The 27,704-nt window shown below is 37.4% G+C and overlaps 1 protein-coding gene across 3 annotated transcripts in view; it reads right to left on the bottom strand.

The window, feature by feature from the left end:
* The window catches only part of ADAM32 (ADAM metallopeptidase domain 32), a 191,481-nt gene that overhangs the window by 116,924 nt on the left and 46,853 nt on the right, over positions 1-27,704 (bottom strand). Inside the window, exons 4-9 of one of the 3 annotated variants that reach the window (XM_089325921.1) lie at positions 17,927-18,002; positions 17,229-17,305; positions 15,593-15,770; positions 10,318-10,386; positions 6,125-6,196; positions 5,775-5,941 (exon numbers count right to left, since the gene is read on the bottom strand). In XM_089325921.1, the coding sequence (XP_089182047.1) occupies positions 5,775-5,941; positions 6,125-6,196; positions 10,318-10,386; positions 15,593-15,770; positions 17,229-17,305; positions 17,927-18,002 (639 nt within the window). Of the gene's footprint in view, positions 1-5,774; positions 5,942-6,124; positions 6,197-10,317; positions 10,387-15,592; positions 15,771-17,228; positions 17,306-17,926; positions 18,003-27,704 lie in introns of those variants that run through there. The other 2 variants (XR_016229126.1, XM_089325920.1) reach the window with 2 other exon arrangements.

Genomic DNA, 27,704 nt, shown 5'->3' with positions numbered 1-27,704 from the left:
TCAAACTTCTTAACAATGAGAAAGAAAATATTTTTTTAAGACATGGGGAAGGGCATGAAAAGATATTTCACAAAGAAAGATACTCAAATAGCCAAAAGTTACATGATGAAAACTCAACATTACAAATCATCAGAGAAGCACAAATTAAAATCAGAATAACATATCACCTCAAATCTATCAGAGCAGCTACTATCAAAAGATGAAAGATAATAAAGGTTAAAAAGGATGTACAGAAAATGAAAGCTTTGAATGCTGTTCATGGTGGTATCATAAATTGTGCAGTCATTTTGGAAAACATGGAGGTTTCTCAAAAAATTAAAAACAGAATTACCATAAGATCTAGCAATAACACCAGACACTATGAGAAACAGTGACTTCATCAGCCCTTGCCCTGACTGTTGATGAACAACTTAATACTTTACCCTTTTAGTATTTTTTTGTTCTACTTAATACTATTGGTTGAACTCTGTAATTAATACACAATTATTCTTAAGTGTTGAAACTTAACTGCAAAGTGATCCCTGTTAAATATAAAAGTGGGAATAAGAGAGGGAAGAGATGTACAGTTTGAGACATGTTCAATTGGACTTGCTCCAAATGGTAGAGTTAGAAACGTGCCAGTGGATTCCAATTCAATAACATCAAGGTGGCATGTACCAATGCCATCTCACTAATCAAAGTGATCAATTTCAGTTCACAATTGACCATAATGATAGGTCTAAGAGTCAAAGGGATCACACAAACAAGACTAGTGTCTGCAAACACTAACTGATAGAATAAAAAAAGGGAGAGAATGATCCAACATGGGATACACAGCAGACTCATAGAATAGCAGATGTCCTAAACAGAACTCTGGCCTCAGAATCAGCCCTTAAGTCATTCAGATCCAGCTGAAAAGCCCATGAGAGTATTTCAGGCATGGAAAGCCAAGACACTCTGGCAAAAAAAAAATGACCTAAATGAGAGATCTCCACGAGTGAGATCCCAGTGGAAAGAACAGGTCATCAAAGAAGGAGATACTATTCTCTGAAGGGAGGAGAGAACTTTCACTTTGACTATGACCCTGTCTAAATATGATCAGAGTCGGCGAACTCAAAAGGCCTCCATAGCCTTGGCAACTCATGACAAGAGCCTAGGGTGATTACTGATGCCATAAACAAGAGTGTCAGTTTGTTAAGTCAACAACAGGAGTCACTGTGCACTTACTTCTCATGTAGGATCTCTGTCCTTAATGTGCTGTACATTGTGATTTAATGCTATAACTAGTACTCAAACAGTATTGTTCACTTTGTGTTTCTATGTGGGTGCAAACTGTTGAAAGCTTTTTTAATATATGCTAAATTGATCTTCTGTATATAAAGATATTTGAAAATGAATCTTGATGTGAATGAAAGGGGAGAGGGTGCGGCAGAGCTTGGGTTGCGGGTGGGAGGGAAGTTATGGGGAGGGGAAGCCATTGTAATCCATAAGCTATACTTTGGAAATTTATATTCATTAAATAAAAGTTAAAAAAAAAATAAAATAAAATAACACCACCAGGTACGTATACATACAAGATTCAAGTAAGAATGTCAAGCAAATGTTTTACATTCCTATGTTCATTGAAGAATTATTCAAAATTTTCAAGATATGGAAACAACCAACAAATGATTTTTTAAAACTATTTACTGTATTTATTTGAAAGGCAGAGAAACCAAGAGGGAAAGATAGACAGAATAAGACAATCTGACAACATATAAAAGGTAGAACAATGCAGTTCAGTGGTATTTATTCCAAAAAGCAATTAAAAACCAAAGTAATTTGTTACTTTCAAAGTAATTTGCTAATATCAATAAAATAGGCCATAAGTCAAGCAGCACTAGTAGATACTAGAATTTTTTCAGCAGATGAAGAAAAATCATTTGATAACATTTATACAAGAATTAAAAAAAAAAAACTTCTATTAATGAAACAAAAAAAAATAGAAACCTCCTGGACTGATACACAGCTTTTATAGAAACTCTACCACAAACTACACACTTAATCTTTTTTAAGATATTTTATTTATTTCAAAGACAGAGTTACAGAGAGAGGTAGAGACAAAGAGAGAGGTCTTCCATCTGCTGGTTCACTCCCCAGACAGTTGCCAAGGCTAGAGCTGCATCAATCTGAAGCCAGGAGCCTGGAGCTTCTTCCAGGTCTCCCATGTGGGTGCAGGGGCCCAAGGACTTGGGCCATCTTCTACTGCTTTCCCAGGTTATAGCAGAGAGTGGGATCGGAAGAGGAGAAGCCAGAACTAGAACTGGCGTCCATATGGAATGCCAGTGCTTCAGGCCAGGGCTTTAACCCGCTGAGCCACAGTGCTGCCCCATACTTTATCTTAAAATAAAAAAAAAAAAAAATTCCTTTCCAATTGCGAATTATATAGAAACATCAGCTATCAAAACTTGTATTCATCAGAGTTTAAGTACTCTTAGCCAATACAATAGAGCAATTAGTGGCATAAGTATGGAATTAAAAGAAATAAAACTACCATAATTTTCAGGTATGTTTGTGTATTCCAAAATTAGAAAATCTCAACAGATACATTATTAGATTTTTTTGTTTGTTTGTTTGTTTGTTTTTTTGCCAGGCAGTGAGACAGTGAGAGAGAGACAGAGAGAGTTATAGACAGTGAGAGAGAGACAGAGAGAAAGGTCTTCCTTCCATTGGTTCACTGCCTAATGGCCACCATGGCCAGCGCTGCACTGATCTGAAGCCAGGAACCAGGTGCTTCCTCCCAGTCTCCCATGCAGGTGCAGGGACCCAAGCACTTGGGCTATTCTCTACTGCCTCCCCCGGGCCACAGCAGAGAGCTGGACTGGAAGAGGAGCAACCGGGACTAGAACCCAGAGTGCCGGTGCTGCAGGTGGAGGATTAGACTAGTGAGCCACAGCGCTGGCCCCATTATTAGGATTTTTAAGAATGAATTTTTACAACACAAAAAGTAAACACTAGTATAAACTGTGAATTTTTAGTTAATATTAATGTGTCAACATTGGTCTAACAATTTTAACAAAATTACCACATCAACCCGATATTAAAAATGGCAGTAACTGGGGAGAGCGCTGTGGCGCAGAGGGTTAAAGCCCTAGCCTGAAGTACAGGTATCCCATATGGGCGCCAGTTCTAGTCCCAGCTGCTCTACTTCTGATCCAGCTCTCTGCCATGGCCTGGGAAAGCAGTAGAAGATGGCCCAAGTGCTTGTTCCCCTGCTCCCAGATGGGAGACCCAGAAGAAGCTGCTGGCTCCTGACTTTGATTTGGCCCAGCCCTGGCCACTGTGGCCATTTGGGGAGTAAACCATCAGATGGAAGATTCCTCTCTCTTTCTGTCTCTCCCTCTTTCTCCACTGCTCTGCCTTTCAAATAAATAAAATAAATCCTTAGGAAAAAAATGGCAGGGTTTAGAAGCTCAGGGAAAAGTGATATATAGAAACACTGTACTTTTTACTTTTTTCTGTAAAACTAAAAGTATTCTAAAAAATAAAATTACTAATTTACAAAAGAAATTCAGTACTTCAAATTTAATTATATTTCTGTATCTTTAAAATATGATTAGAACATAAATATTCTATTGAAATTAGCATTAAATATTAAAGGCCTAGAAATAAATATCAAAATAACATGCAAGACCTCTGCATAAAACCGTAAAGATTTTCTGAGTGAGCTGAATAAGGCTTTGGATAACAGAAGGAAGTATCACTATCAATAATTAGAATGTTCAATATAATAAACACACATGCTTATAGATTGCAAGACTCAACAATGTAAATATGTCCATTCTCCCCAAACAGGTTTATGGAATTATATTAATGTCTGTAAAAAGAGGCTGCTTATGAAAGCCAGTGCTGTGGCATAGTAGACTAAGCCTCCACCTGCAGTTCATGTCCAAGCTGCTCCTCTTCTGATCCAGCTCTCTGCTTATGGCCTAGAAAAGCAGTAGAAGATGAATCAAGTGCTTGGGCCTTGCACCAGCATGGGAGACCCAGAAGAAGATTCTGGCTCCTGGATTTGTATTGATCCAGCTCCTGGCCATTGTGGCCAACTGGGGAGTGAACCAGCATATGGAAGACTCTTCTGTCTCTCCTTCTCTATCTGTAACTCTACCTCTCAAATAAATAAATAAAATCTTAAAAAAAAAGGGGGGAGGGTTATGAGGACTGACAAATTTGTGACAAAACAGCTAGTTAAATTCCAGGCAAAACTGACTATCCGTATGTCAGAAAATAAAATTTTACCTCTTTTTTATACTATATAAAAATTAATGAGGGGCCGGCGCCAAGGCACAGTAGGTTAATCCTCCACTTGAAATGCCGGCATACTATATGGGCACCAGTTCTAGTCCCGGCTGCTCCACTTCTGATCCAGCTCTCTGCTATGGCCTGGGAAAGCAGTGGAAGATGGCCCAAGTCCTTGAACCCCTGCACCTGCATGGGAGACCTGGAGGAGGCTACTGACTCCTGGATTCAAATCGGCTCAGCTCCAGCCATTGCGGCCATTTGGGGAGTGAACCAAAGGAAGGAAGACCTTTCTTTCTGTCTCTCCTTCTCACTGTCTACTTCTCAAATAAATAAATAAAATCTTTTAGAAAATTAAGAGAGATGGGCATGTGGGTGTAGCAGGTTAAGCCACCACCCCAAAGACCACATCCCATATTGGAGTTTTGGTTCAAATCCAAGTTACACAGCTTCTGGTACAGTTTCAGGCTACTGCGCCAGGGAAAAAAGCAGATAATAGCCCAATTTTTTGCATCACTGCCACCCAAGTGGGAAACGTGGATGAAGTTCTTGGTTCCTGGCTTTGGCCTGGCCCAGCCCCAGCTGCTTCAGGCATTTGGGGAGCCAATTAATGGCTGGAAGACAGCCCGCTCTCTCTTGCTCTATTTCCCTCCCATCCTTCCTCCCTTCCTTCTTCTTTTCCAAGTAAATAAAATTAACACAGATATGAAAAGACAGTTACAGAAGGACAGAGCCAAATGATCTGTGAAGCATAAGAAAAGATGCTCAATTCATCAGAAAATAGCAAGTGAAGATGACAGTGACATTGCTTTATATCCATCAGACTAGAAAAAATGAAAAAAGTAAAACATTTATTAGTGGAAGAGATGTGAAAGATTAACTTATACATGCAAAAGGAAATAAGGACATACCAACAGAGAAACAGCATATATATATATATGCATACATATATATTTCTATATAAATATCTACGTTTACCTATAGATATATACAGAGATCTATTGAAAGAAATTTGATTGTTGCAAAAGCATAGTATGAATAAAATTATAAATATATAGCTATAACATTATAAAACATTTTTAAATAATGCAGAAAATTCACTAGAACAAACTACTTATAACTCACATTAGCAAGTTTTTTATCAAAACGCATAATAAAAATACAAATGATGTCAAGTAAACCCCGTTTCTGTGTACAAGTTTAGAGTAGGGGCTCTGGAATTAACAAACTGTGAGTTCAAACCACAGATACATCTCTAGGTCTGAAAGTTCTGAGAAAGCTTAACCTCTGGAAATCTCAATCTCCGTGTACAAAGTTGATAAGCATAGAAATAAATGTGAGTTCCTTTCCATATTGCCTGACATCTAGAAAGTCATCAGGCAGCCAAAATAAAGCACATAATGAATAATCAAAACACAGTCATAAATGAATAACAGTTTTCTGTTTCAAACTATGTAATTATCTCATTACCACAGATCTGTTTTTCCCTTTGAGGAGTACTGAAACATTATGCTTACATGAATAGATATGCAACATCATGAGGCCTTAAGGTAAGATAAAAATGTTTCCACTTTAAAAATATGTGCAATAATTCATCTGCCTCACCAATGGTAGAAATTTTATTTTCATCTGACCACAATTCTAATGATGACAGCACAACAGTGACTTTAAATTGGGTAAACATCTAAGAACAGAAAAACAAATATGTGCAGTTAATTTTTTATTTTTAATAACCAAGAAATTATTTTGATATTTTTGTAAAATCATTATATATGCATAATTTTGTTATTCAGAAACACTACGTCAAGTTAGTACAATTTATAATTTTAAACTAAAATACGTCTGATATGAAAAGGGAAATACTTACTGAATTTACAAGGCCAAAAACTTCAATGATTTTATTTGTTACTGTTGTGCTATCAGAGCCCAGGTATTCATCCTGAAAAACAGAATCAATTTCATATTTTAATACAATTTGTTACATGACATTTTTGAGATTTTCTTTTTTTTTAAAGATCTTTTATTTATTTATTTGACAGAGTTACAGAGAGTGAGAGAAAGGTCTTCCTTCCATTGGTTCACCCCCCAAATGCCTGCTATGGCCAGCGCTGCAATGATACGAAGCCAGGAGCCAGGCACTTCTTCCCGGTCTCCCACGCAGGTGCAGGGTCCCAAGCACTTGGGCCATCCTCCACTGCGCTCCAGGGCCACAGCAGAGAGCTGGCCTGGAAGAGAAGCAACCGGGACTAGAACCCAGCGCCCATATGGGATGCCAGCACCGCAGGCAGAGGATTAACCAAGTGAGCCATGGCGCCAGGCCATTTTTGAGATTTTCTCTCCATCTGCTGTCAGAGGTTTGAGGCTGCTTTTGGGTTTAACAATTCAAAATAAGACATTAAACTGGATCACTCATACATTGCTGTTGGGAGCATAAACTAGTATGGCTACTCTGAAAATTAGTTTGGCAACTTCTTTCAAAACAAATCAATTTACTCTATGATCCAGAAATTGCACTCCTGAGCATTTATCCCAAAGAAATGAAAACTTACGCTCACCCAAAAACCTGTGTCTATGAACGTCCATAACAGCTTTATTCATAATAGTCCAAAATTGGAAACAACTCATATGTCCTCCAGTGGTTAAACAGTTAAATAAACTAGTGCATTCATACCATAGGATACTATTGAGCAATAAAACAGAATGTTTGTTGACATCTAGAAGAACTTGAAAAATCCTCAAGAAATTATATTGAGTGTAAAACAAATCCTAAAATGATACCAAACACTATACTTATGAATATTTAGGAAATATTGGTGAAATTACAAGAGAGAACAGCTTAGTGGTTGCCAAGGTTAAGAAGACAAGGTGGGAGGGGGCAGAATGGCTGTGACTTACAGGGACAACGTAAGAGAGACTTGTGGTGATGGCACTATTGAGTATTCCGATTGTGGTGGTGGTTACACAAGACTACCTTTGTGATACTGAAACATAATCCTGTCTCCCCTACACACATGCACATATGCTTGCACAAATTAGTACATATATAACTACTGAAATATGAATAAACTCCATATTGTAACAATGACAAATACCACGTCTATAGATCAACTTGCTACTATACTATGCCTTAAATGTCCTATATGATCTTTAAATAATTCAAAACTAAACTCATTATCCTCCCTAAGAAAATGGTCCTACTTAAATTTTTTGCTACTTCAGTGAATAGTCTTATCCTCTCCTACATCTCACGCTTATTTTAATACATGCTCCATGAAAACAGAGGTGGTTTTTCTATTTTGTGCACTGCCATTTCCCTAATAACTAGAAAAGCAAATGGTATCTAGATGTTATTCAGTAAATTTGTTAAGTAAATGATTAATCAAATAAAATTATAGGTCCCTCAACTTTAATCTCATCAGTAACTTTTAAAGTTGTTCCTTTATTTCTAGTGCTAAAAAAATAATTTATTTGAGGTTTTCACCTTGATTACTAGAATAATATCTTACATGCTCACTTCTCCCATTTTCTTACCAGCAATCCAGCCACTATACAATTACCAAAATGATTATTTTAAAATTAAACCATAAGTGTGCCATACCCCTGTTTTAAAAATTTCAATGGCTCTCCATTGCCTTTAGGATAAACCCAAATATCATATTAATTCTTCATCTATGTCTGTGTCCCTCTATTAACCATGTATATTAAACAAGCTGAACTTGCAGTTTCCTGAAAAGAACCTTCGCTCACACTTGCAAAGCAAAGTTTTGCAGTCATCCCTGGTCCCAAACTACACCCATTACTCATTTCCTGTATTCATCATGTAACCCACAATACTGACCATTGCTCTTAGTTTTTGTATTTCCTATGCTTTGACATCTTGGGGCTTTACTGGTCACACTTCTTAGAGATAGCAAATTCCAAGAGATAGTAAATGGCTTACCTTCAAGTGTCCCTTTCAAATACAAGCCAATTAATCCAAAGCCTTGATCCAATCACCTCCTCTCTAAGGTTTTACACTGAGGGCCACTATTACCTTGCACTGCTCACCCCAGAGGCAGGTACTAGACAACAATGAACAGCCCCTTCATCCCAGGGCTCAGCTGAATTATTCAAACTAGCCAATCCTCCCACACCTGCCTACCCAACCCTGCAAAGGAAATCACAATAAAGTCTCCTGTCCACATTCCCCTCTGGCTTTCTCTCTGTCTCCTAACACCAGTCCTTTCCCATGTGGCCACCTGTATGATGTACACTGCTCCCTCCTCTTGAGAATATGAGTCCCAAATAGCAATAGCAACATTCTTCTCAATAGCAACATTTACTGCTCTCATGGCCTCATCATACCTGAATAACAAGACAACCCTGAATTTTAAAATAGCCACTTGTGGGCTCTTACAGTTGCTCAAGCTACAATTGTGTGTTTCTATTCATATCTCCATTGCTAAACTACATTTTTATAGCACTATATGCTTTCCTCAACTGTGGCACTGAACTGACAAGGATAAAATTGCAGAATCATTTTTATTAAGTCACTTAAGAACATATTTATATTCTTGCCCTTTAAATGGCAATATCTAGTAACAGAGAATTCATAGCTGGGACAATGTTTGCCTTATTACTATGTAAATAAACATAAGAATAGAGAGAAAGTATGCTTAACCAGTATTATACAAGTATTATACAGTATTATACAAGTATTATACAAGAATCATTTAAAACAACTCTCAAACAGTTATAACAAAGTCCTGAAACAAAATCATTTTCATAATCCAAACCAGCCCCTTTAGATGTAATCATATCTCAACTATCTCTTAAATATCTCATTATCTCCACTGTCTCTTAAATGGCCCCTCTGTCATTTTTTTCCTGTAATGAACCAAGTATTTAAGAAACCATCTTTAAATTCCTATTATCTCTGACTTTAACTCTGGATTCCTGACAAGCTTTACAACCTTTGGAATGTAATTGATAAGGAGCCCTTTTGATATTATCTGTGATGTTCCCCAGGTATGACAATCAAATGCTTATAATCAGGATAAACCCTGGAAAATATATTTTATCCCCATTATCTGAAATCTTTTAACTATTAGGAGAAATAAAGCACAACCTCTTTGATTACAAGCTAAGTTATCGGCCGGCGCCGCGGCTCAATAGGCTAATCCTCTGCCTGCAGTGCCAGCACACCGGGTTCTAGTCCCGGTCGGGGCGCCGGATTCTGTCCCGGTTGCCCCTCTTCCAGGCCAGCTCTCTGCTATGGCCAGGGAGTGCAGTGGAGGATGGCCCAAGTGCTTGGGCCCTGCACCCGCATGGGAGACCAGGAGAAGCACCTGGCCCTTGGCTTCGGATCATCGCGATGCGCTGCGGCCGCGGCAGCCATTGGAGGGTGAACCAACAACAGCAAAAGGAAGACCTTTCTCTCTGTCTCTCTCTCTCACTGTCCACTCTGCCTGTCAAAAAAAAAAAAAAAGCAAAGTTATCATCTCAAAGACAATGAATATTTCAGAGGCCCTCAATTGTTTATGGGAATCAAAGATCTAGAGGTTTCCAGGTCAGGTAAACAACGAACTATCACAGGTATACCACAAAAAAAAACAAACAAACAAACAAAAAACACTGCTAAAAAGCTAGACACTAGACACGTTATTGTAAGTTGTCCTCATATATAGTTGTACTATCATCACTTTTGTTCTAATAAATATTTTACACAGCAAAACATTTCTTAGAACACGGACAGCTTGCTCTTCATGACTTCCCCATAATAGGACTAAAAAGCTTAAAAATTTACATTTTGTCCACATAGTGCCATTAAAAGCAGTTGGAATCATATCTGAAGAAGTCCTAAAAATGTGAAAGGCCAGAAAAAAACCACTTCATTCTGCAGGACTGTTGACAGCATTAGTGTAACTCTATCTGGTTTTTCAGCTAACAGTTTAACAGTTTTACAATGTTTTTCCTATGACAACCCATTCAAAAGATCATAATTTTTAGTTGCTCTTAATGTATGGATAATTGTATATTTTTACCAAATATTTAAAATCAAAGAAAAAGCAAAACACATACCAAAGCTTTGTCCACCACAATGTACATTTCTAGATAAAGAGGAAATACATCTGGAACAGGCAGTATTGGCTAGAAAAAAGCAGCATATAAAACTTGAAATATTTCATCATTTATGAATTCTGAACACTTTATCAAAGCTATTACCATAGCATTTACATGACTATTTTTATAACTAATTAATATCAATGTATATCCCTTAAGTTTTATAGCAATGGACTCTAGCAGTAGTAAGAATGCTGGTTATAAAGTCATAACAGATCATCAGTATATCTGCAGCTCCCAATTTGTGAACACAGAACAAAACATCTAGCATCTATTTCATTGGCACACAAAAATTGATTAAACTACTTTATAAATTATTTAGGTGATAAAAATGAAAAAATGGTTACTATTTTTTTAACTCCTTCCTATATCCATGTCCTCTGCAGTCTATCTCACTGACAGTAGAGTCTGTTTCTCCTTGCTCTCAGTCTGGACTGGGCTTTGTAAATGGAGTCAATAAATACTCAGAGGCAGTGCTCTTGTGCCAATTTGTAAGTTGCATCACTTTCTATACTGCTACTCTTCCTCTCAGAACCCCTGCTTGTACACATTTGGCCAGTTGACAATATAAGAAATAAATGACCCATTCACCTCCATTTCCTCAAGGGTAAAAAAAAAAAAAAAAAAAAACCACAAATTTAGTATCACCACCTTAGGAGAAAAGTTGGTGAATTTCTCTAATATTGTGGTGGGTGAACTCCCACCATCCTAATTTCAAATTTATTTCCACAGCTAGCTCAGAGTGAGAAGCAGTTTATCAAACTACCTCCTCTGGGGCTTTTAATTTTCATTCTCTCATAAGGCCACCAAAGATGAAGTTCAAATAAACAACTGTTTATCAGGATTAAATAAAATAACATTAGGTTGAAGGCAGCTATAGAAGCATGTGCTTACCTCTCTGTTATCACACTTTCCCCAGGTATTCTCCCAGAAATTTCTCACATATTAAAATACACTTGAGGATTTTAAGATTTTTAACATAGTTTTGTGTGTCTTTAGCATGAAAGTTGGTTCAATTGCCTATTTCCCAATTATAGACATACATATTAAAAGTATTGGTATTTAAAAGTCACACACACACACACAACATATATATATGTATATATATATATATATATTTACTTTACTAAGCATAATAGTGAAATAAGGGCCAGCGCCATGGCTCAATAGGCTAATCCTCCGCCTTGCGGCGCCGGCACACCGGGTTCTAGTCCCAGTCGGGGTGCCGGATTCTGTCCCGGTTGCCCCTTTTCCAGGCCAGCTCTCTGCTATGGCCCGGGAGTGCAGTGGAGGATGGCCCAAGTGCTAGAGTCCTGCACCCCATGGGAGACCAGAAGAAGCACCTGGCTCCTGCCTTCGGATCAGCACGATGCACCAGCTGCAGCGCGCTGGCTGCAGCGCATCGGCCGCGGCGGCCATTGGAGGGTGAACCAACAGCAAAAAGGAAGACCTTTCTCTCTGTCTCTCTCTCTCTATCTCACTGTCCACTCTGCCTGTCAAAAAAATAAATAAATTAATTAATTAAAAAAGTGAAATAAGCCAATCCCCAAAAGACAAATATTGTATGTTTTCTCTGATATGTGGTAATTTATACAGAATACAAAAAATATAAAAATAAAATGGATATCCTATGGTTTATTATAATTTTTAGCCTATGTCTATACTTCTGTGGAACAGTGGTCTTTTTATTTTTCACTTGTGGAATATTATGGTTAGTGGGGCATTTATCTTGTCATTATAAAGTAAACTGAAATTATGTTTTTGTAAAAGTAAAAAAAGAAGAAAGGAATGAAGAAGGGGGGTTGAGGGAGGGAGGCAAGTATGGTTATCTTCTTAAAAGTGAACCTGAAATATGTTCTCTTTATATTAAAATTTTTTAAATAAAAGTAAAGCATAGTAAAAAGAAGAGATTAAAAATTTTAATTAAGAAAATATATATTTTTAAATAAATAAGTAAAATATGTAGAACCTGAGGTACTGTGCATATGGCACTTTGGCAATAATGCTTTTCAATCATCTTGGTGATCCCACAAACTGTTAGTAAAATTTGATACAGTTCTTACTTCCCATTTTGGATGGAGCCTGAATATCTAGTATTTGGTTAAGAATTAAAATTCTACTGATCAATTTTTTTTCTCATGAAAGAAAGTTTCCTGAGCACCGTCAGCAGGTCATATGTCTCTATAACTGAGGAGGAAGGAAAAGACTAGAAATTGAAACATGTTTATTTTTCTCAATAATGCTTCACTAAAACAAACTAATTTAATGTCTGCTTTTAAGGAATTCTTAATTTAATAGATTTCAAGTGAATTAATGAGAATTCAGCTTCTGAAATCATCTATTTTTGAGATATTTCTGACATTTTCACTTTTAAATGACAACAGAATAAAGCTCCTGGGTGACAATATTTTTATCTATAACACAATAGAGCCTTCATAACTATCTTTTTAATTAAAGAATCTAAACAACATATAAAAATTGTGCCTACTTTTGGGGTACATGTGATGTTTCCATACATGTATACATTGCATATTGTCCATTAAGGGCATTTCGAACACACTTAAATTTCTTTATAGTTAAACTATCCAAAACTTTATCTTCTAGTTTCTTTTCATATAGAAATGTACAGCACATTAACTAGTTATCCTATTGTGCAAGACTACCAAGCTTCTTACTCCTACATAGCGGTAACTTAGCACTCATTAATCATCCTACCCCTTAACCTATCTTTTGATGAATGTTAAAAAGCAAAATTACCCAGCAAAGCTAATTTTCAAATTCCTTTAGAACTCTTTATATACAGAAGATCAGTTTAGCATACATTAAGTAAAGATTTCAACAGTTTGCTCCCACACAGAAACATAAAGTGAAAAATACTGTTTGAGTACTAGTTACAGCATTAAATCTCAATGTACAGCACACTAACTAATCTGGGTTTTTTTTTAACACACTATTTAAACTCAAAGTCCAGACCTTAGGTCAAAAGTTGTTTGACTGTTAGTATCACTTCATTTACTGATTCTGTCCCAGAGAACATCTGAAGTTTAAAAATTTTTGTCTCAAATTAAGAAAGTGTCCTTTTATATCCATTACTTCTGTTCCATTTTTTCAATTTATTCTTTTTTATAAGAATTTATTTATTCAGTCCTGCTCTCCATTTTCTTTCTTGGTTTTTCTCACCAGTTCACCATTGACAGTTATTCAATGGACCAAGCTACACAAGGCAACCTAGATTGGTTTGGAAGTAATTTATCTGCAAAGCTTTGTGCATTAAGAAGCAACATCCCTGAGAGGCTGGAGGGGATGGGAGGGAAGGGGAGTGAAGGGAAGAGAAGCAGAGAGGAGAAGTGAAGAGGGGAGGGGAGGGGAGAGGAGAGGAGGGGAGGAGAAGGAAGGGGTGAGGAGGAGAGGGGAGGGGAAGGGAGGAAGCTACAATAATAATCATCAACCAAGTAAATCTAAGGGGAACTTTCTACTTTTCTCAGTCTGTCATTTTTCTTTCCTCCAACACTCATCCAGATAAAGTGATGTCCCTGAGCACCCAGAGCTTCCTAACTTGTTTTGCGGGTCGTGTCACTTTTAAAACAACACAAATTCAGTTTGGAAGACAGGTGCTCAAATGAGAAAGCATTCCGTTATAAAGCAGATATATATATATATATAAACCTTTAAAAAGAACTGTGTCACTCTTCAAAGACCAATCTATCTAGGACAGAATTCCTGCATAAATTATTCATTAAGGAAGTTCCCCTCCCAGACACCAGTAGAAGAAGGATTAAGAGTAAGGGAAGCCACATGAGAGTGTGCTCACAGGCAAAGTCCCAGAAATAAACTCTGGAGCAGGTTGTTCTGACCTGTGAGTCACTGATGCACTAGTTGAGGAACACCATAGGGAAATGCAGATCTCTAGAAGTTTCAGTAGCTGAAGGACTACAAATCAAAAAAGTGCCACAAGTGCCAACTGTTAAAAGCAAAAGCACAAAACAAAGACAGTGTCTTCTACCATCCCACCCTACCCCCACAAAAATACAGTATAAAGAAACCTGAGAACATCTGGGCAGAGCACCAGTACTGTTCACTATGCCAGGTCATCTAAGCCTTGTACTTACATTCCTAAACTCTTACAAGGGAAACAAAATTGCTAGTATTTAACAAAAATGTATTATAAATTATACACATATCTGTAGTAGTACTGAATATTTAGGTGTTACATACACATTTCATAGTCCATTAGGTCCTGTATTACCTAGGATATATAATTAGTAGCTATAACAGAGCCAGAAATTAATGATGAATTAAACAAGATTAGAGTTTACTTCTCTCATACCTAAAAGTTCAGAGTGTTCCACTATGTAAATTTTTCAAGAGCAAAGTGCATTCTACCTTCCTATCCATGTGGTACCATCCTGATCCATAATGACCAGGGCATTTCCTACACTCCAGACAGCAGGAAAGGGAACTGGCATGGAGGATAAGACCTTTCCCTTTAGAATTCAGTCCAGAGAAACACAGTATGTCTGCTCACATGTTATCATCAGCTTTAACTATATATGTCATCAACAGCTGTAACTTTGTCTCAAGACCTCAACTGGAAATAAAGGAGACATATGCCCAGCTAAATTCTGAGGGTTTTTTTTTTTTAATTGACAGAAGATGGACAGGACATGTACTAGGAACAACTAATATTGCCACATATTCTTGTATAATCTATGTAAATGTATGCCATTATTTCTTGGTATTCAGTTTTATCCCTTTACAATGCGTTGATGAGGACTATCACATGCTGTAATGCAGGCAGCATGTTGAACAATACACATGGCCATATCAGGCAACCCTGTTTATGATACTTTAATTATACTTATAATTTAGTTAATGCTGACTCTTTGGTCATGAATCAAGCTCTATAAATATTGGCTCTATTGAATAACTTCCAGTAATTTTGAGACAACAGCAAGAACTTGGAATTTTTTGTTTAAAAATTACTTAATTTTTAGAAAATGATAATGTTAACAAACAAAATAAGAACCAAAATAAAGCTGCTCATAAGCAGAAAGTGATAGATTGTTGCAAGGAGAAAAGGTTGATGTCTGGATTCAAGGAAATAGTTGGGTTGAGAAAAGATTAGATGTTCACAAGGAAACGACATTTCCTATAGCCATACAATAGCCTATTAATTTAAATAAACACAACCAATAACTGCTTTGAAAGTAGTAATAAGGTATACCCAACTCACTTTTTCACCTATATAAATGATGTAGTCCTTTGAGTGTTTTTCTATGATTTTAGTATCATTGTTGAAACTTGAAAATTCCTTATTTCTATTTCCTAATTTATATAGAAGATGCTGAAATTGAACTGTAGATTCCAGAGGCTCAATTCCATAAGAAACATTTTCAAATTGCAGTACTCCTCTGTAAAATTAAATAAAAAATTTTGTGTGCTTTTAATTGAATCAATATTATGAAATTCTGACAAAATAGAAAAGAAAAAATAATATATAGAATATTCTGAGTCCAGTATTTTGACCCAAACTCTTCTAGAGATGACTCCAAGTGAAAAAATATTTCCCCAATCCACAAAACCAACTTTCCACTTCACCTTTTCATAGTTATAAAAGCAGCAAAAATTACCAAATTGATTATTAGATTACAACAAATTATTTAGTCAATTGTCAGATGCACATTACAGTGATCAAGTAATTCCTATTTTCCAAGTCAATGACTTAACTAAAGCTATATTAAAAGGAATTCTTGATGAATTTCTTTGGTTTGCAATAATTTAAAATTTTGAGTAACAATGCATATAGCATGAAAAATCATATTAATAAAAATTAAATTTAGCAATAATTATTAAATGACAATTTTGTTAGATACATGGTCTTGATTAAAAGAAAGATTCCAATGAATAAACAATTCATATAATTTTCCTTTCCTGAATATGGATAACAATTCAAATCACTACTCCCAAAAAAACAAATTTCAGCTCCAAATTTCAGAGATCCAAGTAAAAAGCACTATAGAATACCAAGGTTCCTGTTCATACTACTGTGGAACTGTGGTCTTTCGACTTTTTACCTGTTGAATATTATGGTTAGTGGTGTATTAAGCCTGTGATTACAGAGTGGATTGAAATTATGTTTTTGCAAAAAATAAAAACAATAAAGGAAGGAAAGAGGAGGGTTGAGGGAGGGAGTGAAGGAGGGAGGCAAATATGGTTATCGTCTTAGAATTGTACCTATGAAATACATGAAATTTGTTCTCTTTATATCATTAAAATTTTTGTAAAAACTTAAACACGTTTCCTGAGCTATAAAATGAAGGTAGATAATTTCCTGACAGAATAGAAAAACTCTCAGAGCACTAAGAAGGAAACCCAACAATTTGTGGAGAATTCATGATGGTGGTACTAGAAAAAACATGAGCAATATAACTATTTGTTTTTATATAACCTGCCTCTTCACTTTGAAAATGGCTTCCTTGAAAAAGAAAACATTATATGTTTTTTCTGATATATCCAAACACTACTATATATCAAAAATACTCTTTGCTGAGATAAAATATCCTGAATTTAGCTTCTCTTACGGTTGTCAAGCCCCTCCAACTGCCATTTCTGTACTTAAGAAAAATAAACAAGCAAACGTGCAAGGAAAGTTGTGAATCTAACCTTTCAGGAAGTTAGAAATGTCTCTGGTCAGTGAGGAAACTGAGAAGAAATAATGAAAGTGGAAACATGTTAAGAGGAGGATGCTGTTGAAAAACCTCAGCATAAGAATCCTCCTTCAGGTTCACACTTAATATAAACAATAAATTTTCTATAGACAAATATAACTCTGCTTTTCTGTAATCCAGAATAGGAAAAAAAAAAATAACCTGAGTCCAGAGCACGTGCTGAGTGTGACAATGGAATTTGGATATCCTTCAATATATCCTTGATAGTAACAGTGAGGCTAGGGAAGAAAGAAAGTGGTTACTTAGGAACTGACAAAACTTTCTAGTGATTTCCTGCTTCTATACTTGATTGAACTTTCTGAATATTTCTCACAAGCTACCTGGTTTACAACAGTATGAGCAAAGTGGCATTGAGAAGAAAAAAATCGCCACATTTTGGACACTTTCCACAACCCTAACTATTCTTTTGGATTATGATTTTGTTTTGTTTTGTTTTAAAGATTTTTTTATCTGTTTATTTCACAGGTAGAGTTAGTTACAGACAGTGAGAGAGGGAGACGGAAAGGTCTTCCTTCCATTGGTTCACTCCCCAAATGGCCACCACAGCCAGAGCTACGCCGATCCGAAGCCAGGAGCCAGGTGCTTGCTCCTGGTCTCCCATGTGGGCGCAGGGGCTCAAGCACTTGGGCCATCCTCCACTGCCCTCCCAGACCACAGCAGAAGGTGCTGGACTGGAAGAGGAGCAACTGGGACTAGAACCTGGCACCCAACCTAATCATTAATCCATAAATACCTTAAATATATCCCCCTGTGAATCTTGAGAGTTTATATACTAGAAAAGCATTTATTCATGATTTAAAATTTTTTTAAAGTTTATAAAAACATAACATAAATCTTACCTTAATATCTGTAGAATGAGTACTCACAGATTTTTGATTATACAAATAAACCATAAAATTATCTGCCAAAAAATATCTAATTGTAAGAAAGAGAATTTTACACATTATTTTTCCTGAAACATATAAATAGCAGCAATTAGTAAATTGATAACCTCAGGTCAACTCTGACCCATTCTATGTTTCTAAAAGGAGTTTCATTGGGACAAAGCCATATCCATTCATTTACACATTGACAATAACTGCCCTCATAGTACAGACTTAAGTCATTTTGACACAGGCCATATGGCTTTCAAAGCCTGAAATATTAACTCTCCAAACCTTTGAAGAAAATATTTTGGAACCCTTGAATAAAAGGAGGATCTTCTTTTGAAATATATTTGAATTTTATACAAAGAAACACACATTTACTGAAATAAAGTAATTTTCCTGATTTAATAGACTCTTTAAAGAAAATAAGTCTGAAACACAAGGACAAAAATACTTTAACTGCTTTAATGTTACTTTTTTATGAAAATAATTATGTGGTATTTTAAAATGTATAGATATGAACTGGATGAAGGATGGACAGTTTTCTCATCTTTCAATGTAAATCCTATAACTATGCAAATGTATTACTTTTATAATGATGTGAAAGAGTATTGTGTAAAACTCATTTTCATTTTAGCATGTGCATTGAAACTTCAAGACATTCCCTTCATCCTTAAACGTTTTCATGGCATTCAATTATAGGTTGTTTTACTCTTAACCCTTAACACTTTAACATTCACCCCCACCTCAACAGATTTACTTTTTTCACTTTTGTGGCTTCATTTATTTCCATATAAAGAGGTATCTTCGTAGTATACTTTGGTTTTTGACATCTTGTTAAAATTCAGCATGTATACCAAGAAATGCACATAAGGGTACAGATAAATGAGTTTTTATAATATTTATTTTAAAGATTTTTTTATTTATTTTGAAAGTCAGAGTTACAGAGCGAGAGGGAGAGACAATTTTTCCATCCAGTGGTTCACTCCCCAGATGGTTGTCAGTTGGTCCAAGGGCTGCAGGTAATCATTAATCCATAAATGCCTTAAATATAGCCCCTTAAATATATATACATTGGGTAGTGTGTAGACCTCCAGATAATCTTATCCCAAAATATGCTAATGAATACTATAGAAATTACAGTATCACATATTATGTACCGATTTTACTTTGATTACCAATGTTAATAATTCAACTAAAAGTAATTTTTCCACTAATTTTTCTTAAAATAAATTTGTAACTATTAGAAGCTTCAAATTTAAAACTAGTTACTAATTTCTCTTATAATAAGTATAAAAAACTTTTTACAAGAAAAATAGCTTATGTTAAGTTTAAAAAAGAATTATTTTATAACTTATATCTGCTTTTCAAGTCTTACTCATAATTTTCTCTGGGTGCAATTCCATTTTGGATGAGATTTTCAAACTTTAGTTTGTATTAAAGGTGAACTTGTTTGAGAGTTTGAACCAAATTGCTTTAGCCATTTCTGAGTTGTGTGAAGGTGAAGGTACATTTTTCATGTACCTAACTAAAACTGGCTCCAACCTTTCCTCCTGATGTAAGTCACAAATGACTAATGCTACACCTCCTGAAATTGACAAGATTATTATATTTCTCACTGAAATATCTAAATTAAAAAAATATTATTTTAGTATAGAAAAATTTCCCATTCATGAGTCTGAAAATTGCTAATAGATGACTGCAGTTTAAAAGTAGAGAAAATATAATAAAGGTCAATTCAGATTTCTGTCTAAATTAATTTTTTTTGACAGGCAGAGTGGACAGTGAGTGAGAGAGACAGAGAGAAAGGCCTTCCTTTGCCATTGGTTCACCCTCCAATGGCCGCCGCAGCCGGCACGCTGCAGCCTGAGCACTGCGTTGATCCGATGGCAGGAGCCAGGTACTTATCCTGGTCTCCCATGCGGGTGCAGGGCCCAAACACTTGGGCCATCCTCCACTGCACTCCCTGGCCACAGCAGAGAGCTGGCCTGGAAGAGGGGCAACCGGGACAGAATCCAGCGCCCTGACCGGGACTAGAACCCGGTGTGCTGGTGCCGCAAGGCGGAGGATTAGGCTAGTGACCCGCGGCGCTGGCCTATAAATTAGATTTTAAAAGGATATAGGACAAATATTAAATTAGTGTAGCATTTAAGGGCAGAAATTTTAGGAAGTTAATGCACTTTAAAATGTAAAAGTAACTTAACCTGAGCCTTTAAACAATCTAACTAGAGGGAAAAAGAGCAAGCTATGCTCAGCACATCCTCCAGTGAGTTTTGAATACTTAAATATTGATCCCCTCTTATGCAGCAAATTGGGAAAGATATCTATTATGAAGTGGCATAAAATAAATGTAGTATTATATATCACATTAAAGATTATTTTTAAGTTTTTAATACATTTATTTATTCATTTTAAATTTTATTTAAGGAATACAAACTTCATGCATCTCATATATACAAATTTAGAAACACAGTGATTCTTTCCACCCTATCTCCTTCCTGCCCATACTCCCAATGCTTCTTCCTTTTCCCTCTCCCATCCCCATTCTTTTTAAAAAGATCTATTTTCAGTTAACTTTATACTCATAAGATTAACTCTGCACTAAGTAGAGAGCTCAACAAATAGTATGAAGAAAAAACAAAAACAAACAAACAAAACTCATTGTTCCTCAACAGTCAAGACAAGGGCTATTCAAAATCATCACTCCACAAAGTGTCAATTTTACTCCTATAGATTACCTTTAAGGTACTCAGTTACCACAGATCAGAGGAAACATATGGTACTTGTCTTTTTGGTATTGCTTGCTAATACTACTTTAATTCTGTAAACAGAAAGCATTCAAATCTTATAATGGAAGCATAGTGTTTAGAATGTTAAAGGGGAAAATGCCTTTTTTCTAAACTTTACATTTGAATCTAAGCTGTGTCATATTGATAATTTTTCTTTTCTTTTTTTTTTTTTTTTTTTTTTTTTTTGACAGGCAGAGTGGACAGTGAGAGAGACAGAGAGAAAGGTCTTCCTTTGCCATTGGTTCACCCTCCAATGGCCGCCGCGGCCGGCGCGCTGGGGCCGGCGCGCTGCGGCCAGTGCACCGCGCTGATCCAATGGCAGGAGCCAGGTACTTATCCTGGTCTCCCATGAGGTGCAGGGCCCAAGCACTTGGGCCATCCTCCACTGCACTCCCTGGCCACAGCAGAGAGCTGGCCTGGAAGAGGGGCAACCGGGACAGAATCCCTGACCGGGACTAGAACCCAGTGTGCCAGCGCCGCAAGGCAGAGGATTAGCCTAGTGAGCCGCGGCGCCGGCTTCGTATTGATAATTTATACTCCAGCTTACTGAGATGAATTTGGATGTCTGTTCAATTCCTTTCAAGTTGGTACCAACTGGATAAACTTGTCCTTTATTTCCTTACTCAAAGTCAAGTGTGTTACATCACTCAGCTCCAGAGACTACTATGTGTGGGGCATTAGATGTAATAGAAATAAGAAACCCTCCAAGTGGTAGCAAGTTTTATAGTGTAGTTTAAAAAAATGTTGTAGAGGATTTATCTTGGGACAGTATGCAGACTGCATTTGAAAGGTAATAAATAAAGGTAATAAACAAAGTCAGGAAGAATAACCACAAAGCTGTTCAGTGGAAAGTGTCTGAGCTAGGTTTCACCAGGAATGGAGAGGAAGGGATGGAAACCAGAAAATTCTGCAGGACCCACTGTCTGATTCAGTTTAGAAAATAAGAGCAAGAATGGTATACACAAAGGCATTTGTAGTCAACTGGATACGAAAAACTGAAGAAAATATTATGACTATGGTTAATACTAGAGATGAACTTGAGCTTCAGAAAGGGAGTAGAAGATGTGGAAGATGTCAAATTACAGTTGACAGTTAAATTATGAAATTATTTTTTTATTTATTTGACAGGTAGAGTTATAGACAATGAGAGAGAGAAATACAGAGAGAAAGGTCTTCCTTCTGTTGGTTCACTCCCCAAATGGCCATGGCGGCTGGAGCTATGCCGATACGAAGCCAGGAACCAGGTGCTTCCTCCTGGTCTCCCATGCGGGTGCAGAGGCCCAAGCACTTGGGCCATCCTCCACTGCCCTTCCAGGCCACAGCAGAGAGCTGGATTGGAAGAGGAGCAACTGGGACTAGAACCGGGGGCCCATATAGGATGCCGGCGCTGCAGGCGGAGGATTAAACAACTGACCCACAGCGCTGGGCAAAATATGAAATTATAAACATATTCTTTGACATAATTTCTTACATGCCAATATTCCATTTAAAATTAGATCAAATGGGCTGGCGCCGCGGCTCAACAGGCTAATCCTCTGCCTTGCGGCGCCAGCACACCGGGTTCTAGTCCCGGTCAGAGTGCCGGATTCTGTCCCGGCTGCCCCTCTTCCAGGCCAGCTCTCTGCTGTGGCCAGGGAGTGCAGTGGAGGATGGCCCAAGTCCTTGGGCCCTGCACCCGCATGGGAGACCAGAAGAAGCACCTGGCTCCTGCCTTCAGATCAGCGCGGTGCGCAGGCCGCAGCGCGCCGGCCACAGCGCGCCGGCCACAGCGGCCATTGGAGGGTGAACCAATGGCAAAGGAAGACCTTTCTCTCTGTCTCTCTCTCTCACTGTGCACTCCATCAAAAAAAAAAAATTAAAAATTAGATCAAATGCATTATTCTTTATTAGCACATAAGACCACATCTGTAACCTAGAGCATTTTTAGAAACATAGCAGATTCATTCTATTTAGTGTAACTGTTCTCACATCTTGCCATTTCCTATAAAATACCACAAATCACCCAATTTACTCCCTCTCTTCTCAGTGTCTTGCGTCTATTCCTTACACAATCATTGACAAGGGATGTTGTAATTTTTAAAGATTTATTTATTTATTTGAAAGAGTTATAGAGAGAGAGAAGGAAAGGCAGAGAGAGATAGGTCTTCCATCCACTAGTTCACTCCCCCAATTGGCTGCAACAGCTGAAGCTGTGCCAATCCAAAGTCAGGAGCCAGCAGCTTCTTCGGGGTCTCCCATGTGGGTGCAGGGGCTCAAGGACTTGGGCCATCTTCCACTGCTTATCTAGGCCATAGCAGAGAGCTGGATCAGAAGTGGAGCAGCCGGACTCAAACCAGCACCTGTATGGGATGCTGGCAACTGCAGGCAGCAGCTTTACCCGCTAGGCCATAGTGCCGGCCCTAGGGATGTTGTATTTTAACAAATTTTTCTGTATATCTATTGAGATAATGATATGGTTTTTATCCATCATTTTGTTGATGTCATGTATCAGTTTTATTGATTTGCGGATTTTGAACCATCCCTGCGTCCCTGGGATAAATCCCACTTGGGCAGGGTGGCTGATCTTTCTGGTGTGCTCTTAGATTCAGTTTACTAGTATTCTGTTGAGAATGTTTGCATCTATGTTCATCAGGGATATTTGCCTTTTTTGCTGTATCTTTCTCTGATTTGGGAAACAAGGTACTGCTGGCCTTATAATTAATTTGGAAGGATTCCCTCAATTTCAATTGTTTTGAATAGTTGAAGAATCAATATTAGTTATTCCTTACAATTCTGGTAATATTTAGCAGTGAAGACATCTGGTCCTGGGCTTTTCTTTGTTGGTAGACTATTATTGATTCAAGGTCAGTACACATCATTCTCCTCTTCCTGACAGTCCTGTATGAATGCATTATTGTGTTCCTTTAGGGGAATCATATTGTCTTTCTCGGTTTTGTTTCTTGTGTTTCTGTGTTGATCTTTATGCACCCAGGGAATCATTTGCTATTATTTCATCTGGAGGATAGATTTCTTTCTTTTTCTTTTTTTGACTGAAGGCTTTATTGTTGGGAATGTGCCATTATGGCTCAGTGGAGTGCCTGAGGCTTACACTGGAGTTCTGGGAGGATGTTCTGAGAGGGGCTAGGGAGAGCTGGCCACTGTTTACAGGGCAGGTAAAAAGTCCAGAGTAACAAGCAAGTTCTCTGTAATGGAACACTTCTAGTTACTCAGTAGGGGGAGGGGCTTTTGAAGCTGGCTAGTATGCTAAGCTGAACCAGCTGATTCACAGCCTACAGTGAGCTCATGGTTCCTGTTTGCCCCACTGACCCAGGCATGTGCATCATACAGAGCACTGAATCACTATGTACTGCATTCCCCCAAGATCTCTGCAATATCTGTACCCAGCATGCAGGTGAAGTAACACCTTGACAGTAGGGACTCCATTTTGGAGCACCTGAGATTCCATCTTTAGAAAGCACACCCTTTCCCCCGACTGTGAAACTCTGGTCTGAAACTATGATCTAAAACACTCGGATAATACCCATCCACTACATCACACCTGGCAACTTGCATCACACTTAGCAGAGCATAGAAACCCCCAGTATGATTGCTCAAGCTTGGAAGTAGACAGGCTGCACCTGGGTTAATGATAAAACTGTAACTTGTCTATGTCCTACATATGATTTAAGCCAATGCCTGGATTAATGTCAAGATTATAATTTGAATTGTTAAGATTGTAACTGGTATTGTTAAGATTATAATGTCTACTAGTTTCACATAGCTTTAAGTCAGCTTGACCCCTGTAACCATGTATTCCCCTCCCAGTTCTGTGGTTTTTACCTTTATAAACCCTGTTGCTTTGGGCTTCGGGGTCAAGAGTTCTTAAGGGCATGAGCCCACTCTCCACCGCCAGCAATAAAGGACCATCAGATTTTATCAGTGTGTGGTGCTCCTTTGTACTCACTCGGGTACAACACAGGGATCTCTTGAGTTTCTCAGTTAGACTAGGCAGGTGAATAGGTACCCAACCACAACCTGCCCCTCTCTCATCCTCATGGCCTATGCCCAGGACTCCCACAGTAGAGGATGCAGAATGTCTGTTCTCCACAACACAATGCATTATTCTTTTTTAGCACATAAGACCACATCTGTAACCTAGATCATTTTTAGAAGCATAGCAGATTCATTCTATTTAGCGTAACTGTTCTCAGATCTTGCCATTTCCTATGAAATGTCTGATCCTTCCCCAACACAAAATACCTGCTGCTCCCCAAGTCAGGACAGATTAGGCTGGAGCTCCACCTTAGCAAATGGAAGGAAGCAATATGGCGTCCCTCCATGGAGCAAAGTAGTTGCTCAGCCCCTGCCAGCTCCCCAAGCTAGACTCAAAGCCAGTGGAGACCCTGAAATTCTCTCACAGTCAAAGCCACCAGTGGCACGGTTCACGGCAGTCTACTCTCACCTTTCCCTGGAAGTTGGCGCTTCCCAACTGTGCACTAATCATGTATATGTAGGAGTCACCGGAGGCTGGCAGCTGGTGGTTGCATGTATGTCCTCTCCTTGCTTCTCTATAGAATCTCTTTTCTGTTCTATCCATTCCCCACTGAAAATTTGTCTCAAAGAAAAAGTTATTCCCCTGGGAACACGGTCCTGTCTTTATTTTTCTGATATCTTTCTGTGGTTGAAGTCAGTGTGGCTTCTCACTATTCAGCCATCTTGAACATCTGAAGTATACTTAGAATTCAAATAATGTCAAATCTCCAGTTTTGTTCTTTTTGGCTCAAGATCAATTTGGGAATTCAGGGCATTCAGGGCTCTTTTCTTTTTCTATGAAAAATGTCCTTGACATCTGATAAAGTTTGCATCAAATCTCTGGATCACTTTGGATAACAGGAGCATTTTAAAAATATTAATTCAAACATTCCATGAACATGATGTATCTTTTCAATTTATTTGTATCTTCATCAATTTCCTTCATCAATGTTTGATGGCTTTCATATTTCACCTACTGGGTTAAATATATTCCTAATTGGGGTGGGGGTTTAGGCTAGAAGTTAAGAAGCCTGTATTCCATATCAGGAACTTGGCTTTGATACCCAGCTCCAGCTCCTGACTTCAACATCCTATTAATGCAGGCATCAGAGATTCATCAAGCAATTGGTTTCCTGCTGCCATGTGGGAGACCTGGATTCAGTTCTTGGCTCCTGGCTCTGACCTGACTCACTCTCTGCCACTGCAGGTATTTGTGGAATAAGCCATCAGATGGTAGGGCTCTCTTTCACTCTCTCTTCCTCCTTCTTTCCCTTCCTCCATACATTCATCTCTCTCAAGTAAATTTTAAGATTTTATCCCTACATATTTTATTTTTATATATTGTAAATTGGATTATTTTCTTGACTTTTTTTCAGATTTTTTTTATTGTATAGAAACATTGCTGATTTTTTGTACGCTGATTTTGCATCCGACAACTTACTTTATTTTAGTTCTAACAGTTCTAACAGTTTAGTTCTAACAGTTTAGTTCTAACAGTTTTTAATTGGGTCGTTGGGGCTATGTACAGATAAGATCATATCATTTGCAAACAGGAACATTGTCCTTTATTATTTCTCATTTTAGATGCCTTTTATTTCTTTCTCTTGCCTGATTTATATGGCTAGGATTTACCATACTATATTGATCAGAATTGGTGAAAGCAAGCATCCATGTCTTGTTCCCAATCCTAGATAGAAAGTTTTTAACCTTTCATTGTTAAATATATTAGCTATAGACTTGTAATATCCAGACTTTATCAGGATTAGGTACATCTCTTCTATTCCAAATTTATTCAGAATTTTATCATTAACTATCTCTCTCTATCTCTCCTTCTCTCTCTGTAATTCTGTCAAATAAATCATAACAATCTTTAAAAATCAATTAAAGCAACTACCAACTGAACATTACCGTGGTATGTCCCAAGGTATTCATATACAGTTTTATTCAAAAGTGATACCCTGTTTCCTCTGATTGAGGTCTGTTATGTTTGGCTACATTCCTGTCAACACTACATCCAATCTGGTAACAAATCTTTTTTTTTTTTCTACCTCTTTAGTATCTCTTAGAAAAAATATCTACTTCTACACCATCATAGTTCTGCTTCTCATTATTTCTCTTATAAGTTATTTGAAATAGTTTCCTAATGGCCATTGGGCTATCATCTAGGTTATACACTATATACACATGTCCTATCAATATTTCAAACTTTGTTTTATCTCTTAACACTGTTAATTGTCCTAATACAATGTACAATTGCAATGTGAGTCCTCCCATTTACTCTCTTAAACTCTTCAAAAGTTTGGAGTTGTCATTTACTATGTTCTCCATGCCTTTAATCTAAAAGAGTATTTAACTCATTATTTGTAAGAGTTATTTGGCATCTAACACAGTGAATCACTTTGTTTACCCCTTTCATTTCTCTTTAAAAACTTTCCCTGCAACCAAAAAACTTCATGTTTTTTTTTCTCTCTTAAAAAATATGTTCCTGGCCATCTATGTGGATTTAAAAACTCAATGTATTTATCTAAGCCACCTCTTTCTTCTTTCTCTGCCCAGCGCTTTTTTTTAACACATGCTATTTCCACTTTCTCATGAATGACCTCTAACACCATGCAACTGACTTCCACTTCCAAAATTTAACTGACTTTCTCCTCTTGAATGGCACAAATTACTTCCAAGTCAGATTTTCAAGACTAAGTTTCTGTCAAGAACTAAACCTCACAGAAATTATTTCAAGTATTTTCTCTATTTTCTGAAGGGTAGCATATAAACTAGTATTATTTCCCACAAACTAATAGCCATCCCTATAACAGCACAAAATCTAATTACTATGTTAAAGCTCTTATTCTACATTCTCATGGTGATCCCACTTCATTGATGAAACTGTAAGTGATAGAATAAGTCACAGATTTACTCATTGTAATATTGCCCCCCCCCATTATACAGATCTT

Source organism: Oryctolagus cuniculus, chromosome 2 (genome assembly GCF_051225735.1).
Source record: "Oryctolagus cuniculus isolate XC-2025 breed Fujian yellow rabbit chromosome 2, ASM5122573v1, whole genome shotgun sequence".
Lineage (NCBI taxonomy): Eukaryota > Metazoa > Chordata > Mammalia > Lagomorpha > Leporidae > Oryctolagus > Oryctolagus cuniculus.
This window is presented reverse-complemented; position numbering and strand designations above follow the sequence as displayed.